A 6,512-nucleotide genomic window follows, 5' to 3' on the forward strand; every position below is an offset into this window, starting at 1 on the left:
CTCACCTTGGTTTATCAGAAAAGATATTTAGCGAGTATACAAAGACAATGGCGAGAATTAATCGGTCCGTCAACCGGACAAGCACGTCACGTTAACATCCCCGACAACCCTCCCACAGTTTTATTTTTTATTTTTAATTTAATTTAATTTAATTTTATATTTTTATTTATATATTTTTATTTTCATTTATTTAATTTCACCATTTCTCACCTCTTCTTTCAATCCCCCTTCCCTTTCTCCTTCGTTTTCATTCACCGATGTCGTTACATAGAACATTTTTATCACGACGAATCAATTCTAGATCCAGATCTTACAACAAATCTAAATCTCAACCACAAATGAATCTCGATGACGTCGTCACAACTGAACCTGACGTCATTAACCGTGAAGATTCCTGGAGTAATTTGTTACCGGAGTTAATTGGAGAGATAGTTAAACGAGTTGAAGCCAGTGAACACCGATGGCCGCTCCGTCAAAGCGTTGTTGCCTGTGGATGTGTTTGTAAAAAATGGAGACACGTTGTTAAAGAAATCGTTAAACCGCCGGTTAATACCGGAAATATTACGTTTCCGTCATGTCTTAAGCAGGTATATATTTAATTTTAATTCATTCATTGAAATTGAATTTATTAGTTTAGTAAATGTTTAATTGAAAATATATTTGTATTTCTATTAGTTTCTTTTTGTTACTCCGTATTAGTAATTTGATTTGATATGATTAGCATTATGATTATAATTAGTTGATTTTTCTAGTCTAATTGTTGAATATGAAAACGCTTGATTAATTAGTGGAAGTGAATGCTTATGAAGTCAAATTAATTTGATAGGTATAGGCATAGCTCATAGGCACATGAGTGTTTGTGTGTGGCTGTGTGTATTGGCTTTAATTATTCTATTTGTGGCTAATAATTATGCTAACTGGAGTTGTGAAAGTAGCTGAAGTTTATTAGGTTAGAAACAGCTTTTATTGAATAGGTAGTAATAGTATGTATGTAGCAGCTTAGTTTGTCATAATAGGTAGAAAACAGTTTGGTATTGCTACTCGTATGGCGATTTTTTTGGTGTTTTGTGACTAATGTTACCTTGTTGAGGTACTAGATGAGGTGGCTTGAATTATTTGAAAGTAAACTCATTGAATGACGAAGCTTTTACTTTTAGGTTTTTGTAATATTTGATTGCCTGACGAGAATCTTTGTTACGTTGCAGCCTGGTCCACGGGATATGCCGCTTCAATGCCTAATAAAACGGAACAAGAAAAACTCTATGTTTTACCTATATCTTGCTGCTAGCCCATGTGAGTACAGATTTTGCTTGAATCTCTTTTGGTTGGTTTGTTTAGACTGTAGATGTTTAAGAAGGTGACGCAATTGTGCACTTGGGTAGTTGATTTAAGTAATCACAAGTGAATGCTTGGGATCAAAACGTATAGCTTTCATGCGTCATGCTTTTAATATAATTTGTGCGACAGTTTTGTATTTCTGTATATATCTGAAAGGGTTGTTTCTAGTGAGTTTCGATTTAAAGTAAAAGCTCACTATCATACGGAAATCAGACGTTAAGCTGTAATCGCAATTAAGAAGTTATATATGCACCACATGTTAAGTCGCAATCTAATAAGTTTACTGAATGATGTACAAAATCATCATAATTTTGACTGGCTAGTAATGTAACTTTTGAACCATTTATCTCACTCGCGGAAGTAATTTATAAATAAGTGTATATGTTGTGTTTCCTTATTTGGATGATGCATATTTGTGCATTAGTATTTTTGTATATGGAATATATGGGTCATTCTATGAATTGTTGGATCATTCATTGCATTCAAATTTACTGGATTATCAAATTGATTTTATGTCATTTTTTTTTCTTACTTTCTTGTCTAAGATAATTGTCATTGTTGTATAAATGTCCATCCTAGTCACTCATAAAGAATTTAATAGGTGTGACTTGTGAATTATGATATCTTTAACCAACTTTTAACTAGCTATCTTAAATTTAAATTGTTCACAACTTGGATTTTATGCATTGCAGCATTTACAGACAACGGTAAGTTTCTCTTGGCAGCACGTAGATCCCGACATGGTGCACATACAGAATACATAATATCGCTCGATCCAAATGATCTGTCACAAGGTAGCAATGCTTATGTTGGTAAATTGAGGTAATTAACACATTCTTGCTAGAGATGATTGTATTTTATCATCTTGTTATCTTTGGTACTTTTTTAATTTGCATTTTAATATAAATTTGCAGCTCGGATTTTCTTGGCACCAAATTTACAATCTATGACAGCCAGCCACCACATAACGGGGCAAAGCATTCAAGCAGTAGTGCTGGTCGGCGTTTTACAACAAAGCAAATAAGCCCACAAGTGCCAGCTGGCAATTTTGAAATTGGAGAGGTGTCCTATAAATTCAACCTTTTGAAATCTAGAGGTCCAAGAAGAATGGTATCTTCATTAAAGTGCTCTGCATCGGATGAACTTCAAACAGATGCCAAGTTAACAAAATCAAAATCTGTTGCTGGTGGTGGTGGTGCTGGTCAGACCCTCTTAAGAAATAAAGCCCCGAGGTGGCATGAACACTTGCAATGCTGGTGTTTGAATTTTCATGGGCGGGTTACGGTTGCATCAGTGAAGAACTTCCAGTTAGTGGCGACAATGGACCCGAGCCAGCCAGGAGGGAAAGGTGATGGTGAGACGGTGTTGCTTCAGTTTGGAAAGGTCGGTGATGATATGTTTACAATGGATTACAGGCAGCCATTGTCGGCTTTTCATGCTTTTGCTATTTGCTTGACCAGTTTTGGAACAAAGCTTGCTTGTGAGTAGTAGTTTTTTTTTTTTTTTTTTTTTTTTTTTTTTTTTTTTTTTTTATGTCGTCGCTTATAAGGTGTGTTTGTGCAGTGTGTGTGCGTGTGGTAGTAATGTTTGCCTCTAGAAACTTTGTTGCTACATTCCTCAAGTTATGTTTTACTTTTCAGGATGTAAGTGATGTACATAGGCGCATATGAACACTTTAATTGTTAGTTTGAAAGACCGGTTAAGGCAGGATTTTTTTTACTGTACATCATTAGAACAGTAAAACATGTGTATGAATGACAATTTGTACTTTGAGTTAAAGACCTGATATTTTTTTTCGCTTTATATTTCTTCTTCTCTCATTTATTCATATTTCAGTTGAAAAATGTAGCTAATCACCTATGATGAGTCAAGTAGTTAGTAGCTAATCACCTATGATGAGTCAAGTAGTTAGTCTTTAACGAGATATACCAGTCATCTGCTCATTTTGATATCATTAACTTTTGGATTAAACTTAACCAGGCGTTTACAAGATGATTACGAGGTCTTGTTGGACAAGAAATTTGATAATATTTCATACTCAAAAAACATAAACAATGGGACCAGAAACAATGGGAGCAAAACTGTTATGAAACTTGAGCATAAATATGCGATGTTTTCTCAACAGCCTGCGTCAGGGCAAAGAACATTATGATGTGCATTACCTATTAATAACTTTGTTCTATTTTCCAGAGGATTATAATTTATATAGTCATGCGAATTTAATAATAGTTCCTGGTAATGTATAAGAGAACAACAAAGTATACAGCACAGAGGATGATTCTCAAGCAACAAAGCAGCCCCAACTTTTTGACCATCATATATTATAGGCCAAGATACATGATTTTTGATGCTGAATTTGATTTGCTTTCATGACGGTATATAATGTTGATAGGCAGAATACGATATATGACACAAAAACAGAAAAATAATCATGGTAAGTGCCAACACATTTGAGACTCGTAATTTTTTCACAATGCAACATTTATAATTGTAAAAGTCGATCTGGTCATGAACACACAGAAATATATTCGTTTATCACATCAGAGAATCTGACACTTAATACCGAAGCTTATAGTAATCCACAATAACAAAAGAGGCTAAAGTCAACCCAAAGGAAACAAAGGTTTTGTGAACCCCACCACTTCCCTTTTTTACTTTTTTTAGTAGAAAGGAACCTCCGCTAAAGAAAACACCTGCAAAAGACGAGAACTTGCAGCTGCCAACAGCCATATTCTCTATTTCTTACCCCGAAGTTTCACACCGAGGGCCCTTTCCAGTTTAGTGATTATCTGCTGATTTGGTATAGCTTTACCAGATTCATACTCCTGGATAATCTGAGGCTTCTCATTGATCAGCTGCAAAATCAGTAAAAAATGAATTAAGTAAAAAAACATCAGACTAAAAATTAATAATCATAAACCTTACCTGACAAGGTTTGAAAAAAAAAAACAAGTAAAACACTAACCTGCGCAAGTTGAGCTTGTGTAAGCTTCTTATCAGTACGACCTTGCATGATAGCTCTCTTCAGTTCACTTGGTACCTTCTCATCTGTTGACAAAAAAAATGACCAACATTAATAATAATTTAGATTACTCTTATTGCTCCACAAGATACCAAAACCGATCTTTATTCAACTTTGAACTTGACTGGATATATTATAGCTCCAAACACGTATTATTATTATTTTTCTTTCGGTGCATATTAATGCAGTAATTTTATCCTTCTACATTCAAAGCAGTAAAGGAAGGTTAAAAGGATATAAAAGGTATTAAGATGACTAACGGGTAAGATTTTCAGTCTCTTCATCAAGCTTTCTAGTGTTCAAAGAGGTACCACTCGAGGCAGCCTTGTTTGAACCAGCAGTAGCTGCAAAAGAGAAAATAAAAATCAGATTACAAGTTTGCCATCAATTAAAACAAAACTACATGTCAGACTTCTTAAGAATATTCACACCAGTATGTGTTTTTTGGAGAACCCTGAGATAGTTTAAAAAGCCAATACTTGATCATCACGTTCAAAACATTTCAACTTTGAAGAAATGAAAAAGACTAAGAGAATATACCAAATCATTTGATTTATAAATATTCTCTTGATATTTTTATCATTTGGTGCATTTTTTATCAAAATATCTCTTGATACCAAATGATAGAAGTTTTATCAAAATATTCTCTTATACTTTAGTGTGCAGTACAAAAAATCAGAAATATAGTAAATAGTAAACAGGTAGAGCAGACAAATATGCTTGACATGACCACTATATGTGCAACAAAGCAACTTCAGTTATTTTGATTAAGAAGTGAAAACTGGTTAAGAGGATTCAGAAGCCAATGGCCAACAACTGCTTTCCAATTGTGTAGTCAAACATATATATATATATATATATATATATATATATATATATATATATATATATATATATATATATATATATATATATATATATATATATATATCTTGCAGAAACTAAACCTAAATAAAATTAAGAAAGAGCCCATGGATAGATATTTACATGAGCAGAACATACAAAATTCAGTTCGGTAGATAGAAATACATTTATAAACATCTAGAAGTATATCTATCTACACCAGTAAACCAGTAATAAAGCAAAACAAACACCGCGAAAAAATAGGATTTGAAAACCAAAATCCTAGCTCAATGCTTACATACAGAAGTAACATGTAAACATCCAAAACCTCATCTCAGCAACACAAATGAACACAAGATCAAATTAAAATACCTCAAAATAACCGTGTCAAACCGTACCTCAAACGTCAATGCTTAAGGCAAAATAAATGAACACTGGACAATACTTAAATTCATCACACACTAATTTTATAAAACCACAAACCTAGCTGAATGCAACGAATTTGAATAAACCAAAACCCTAGCTCGACACAAGCCATTAGTATATACAAATTACACATGTGAACACGCATAAACGTGAGAATAGATTAAGCCCGTCAAAGTCAGTATCTGAAAACCAAAACCCTAGCTATAAGATCAATAGAAAGTATACTAAACATGTAAACACACAAATTCTTCATTTCCGCAACACAAAACAAATTTATGAAAACCTAATTCCTAAATAGATATACAGAAGGATATCAATATTAACGTAGAGTTGTATATACAGAAGAAAAAAATGGACCGAATACAAACCCTTGCGTACAGTCTCGATCTCAGCACCGGCACGACGAGCGGCGTTGACAGCCTTTTCATCCTTACGAGCAGCGGCGGTCGGAGCTTTCTTACGGATCACCACAGGCTCCCAGTCTTGTGCGATATGACCTGACATCTTGTTTATTTACTTTTCTCCGATTAGAGTCGTCTACGGAATTTCAATTTGTGGTAGGATGAGTACGAATGAATAATATATGTGAGATAATAAAGTTCCAGTGTGCGTATGAATGAGTCTTTTATACAGAAAGAAAAAGAAGGGGAAAATGAGTTAAAATGGGATGTTTGGCTGCAAAGTTTATGCTATTCCTATTGCGAGTTACTTGGTAAGTACGGAGTATTATTATTTATTTATTTATATTTATGTACGGGTCAAATTTCATAAAAAAAATAATCTATTTAATCTGTTTTTATATATTTACTAATTTATTTATTCTGTTAAAAAAAGATTCTTTTTCAAAAGTTAATAATAAAAAGGGGTTAATCCGTACACCACT

General features: G+C 33.6%; 2 protein-coding genes across 4 annotated transcripts; one reads left to right on the forward strand and one right to left on the reverse strand.

Annotated features, from left to right (window-relative positions):
• Positions 1-204: 204 nt before the first annotated feature.
• Positions 205-3,127, forward strand: LOC139845537 (tubby-like F-box protein 7). Of its 3 annotated transcripts, none has more exons than XM_071835790.1 (5): positions 205-587; positions 1,206-1,293; positions 2,031-2,160; positions 2,253-2,818; positions 2,902-3,127. In XM_071835790.1, the coding sequence occupies exons 1-5, from the start codon at positions 258-260 to the stop codon at positions 3,006-3,008; spliced, it is 1,221 nt and encodes a 406-aa protein (XP_071691891.1). In that variant the 5' UTR covers positions 205-257; the 3' UTR covers positions 3,009-3,127. The 3 variants fall into 3 exon arrangements, with proteins under 3 accessions (XP_071691891.1, XP_071691893.1, XP_071691892.1); XM_071835792.1 differs by having other exon boundaries at positions 2,979-3,115; XM_071835791.1 differs by having other exon boundaries at positions 2,253-3,042.
• Positions 3,128-3,845: 718 nt separating this feature from the next.
• LOC139845538 (multiprotein-bridging factor 1a-like) lies at positions 3,846-6,250 on the reverse strand. The gene is made up of 4 exons (XM_071835793.1): positions 5,998-6,250; positions 4,621-4,704; positions 4,304-4,386; positions 3,846-4,193 (listed from the first exon to the last, which is right to left on the reverse strand). Exons 1-4 carry the CDS (start codon positions 6,131-6,133, stop codon positions 4,074-4,076), a joined length of 423 nt encoding a protein of 140 aa, XP_071691894.1. The 5' UTR covers positions 6,134-6,250; the 3' UTR covers positions 3,846-4,073.
• Positions 6,251-6,512: the final 262 nt, after the last annotated feature.

Source organism: Rutidosis leptorrhynchoides, chromosome 4 (assembly GCF_046630445.1).
Source record: "Rutidosis leptorrhynchoides isolate AG116_Rl617_1_P2 chromosome 4, CSIRO_AGI_Rlap_v1, whole genome shotgun sequence".
In the NCBI taxonomy this organism is placed as follows: domain Eukaryota; kingdom Viridiplantae; phylum Streptophyta; class Magnoliopsida; order Asterales; family Asteraceae; genus Rutidosis; species Rutidosis leptorrhynchoides.

Bases quoted from the DNA above. Each gene is read 5' to 3' on its own strand.
- LOC139845538 (XM_071835793.1), bottom strand. From the start codon at position 6,133: ATGTCAGGTCATATCGCACAAGACTGGGAGCCTGTGGTGATCCGTAAG. The intron at 4,705-5,997 runs GTTTGTATTCGG...TCTCTTTTGCAG, and splicing joins GATCGAGACTGTACGCAAGG to CTACTGCTGGTTCAAACAAG. The intron at 4,194-4,303 runs GTTAGTGTTTTA...CTGATTTTGCAG, and splicing joins CACAAGCTCAACTTGCGCAG to CTGATCAATGAGAAGCCTCA.
- LOC139845537 (XM_071835790.1), top strand. From the start codon at position 258: ATGTCGTTACATAGAACATTTTTATCACGACGAATCAATTCTAGATCC. The intron at 588-1,205 runs GTATATATTTAA...GTTACGTTGCAG, and splicing joins TTCCGTCATGTCTTAAGCAG to CCTGGTCCACGGGATATGCC. The intron at 2,819-2,901 runs GTGAGTAGTAGT...GTGTTTGTGCAG, and splicing joins TTTTGGAACAAAGCTTGCTT to TGTGTGTGCGTGTGGTAGTA.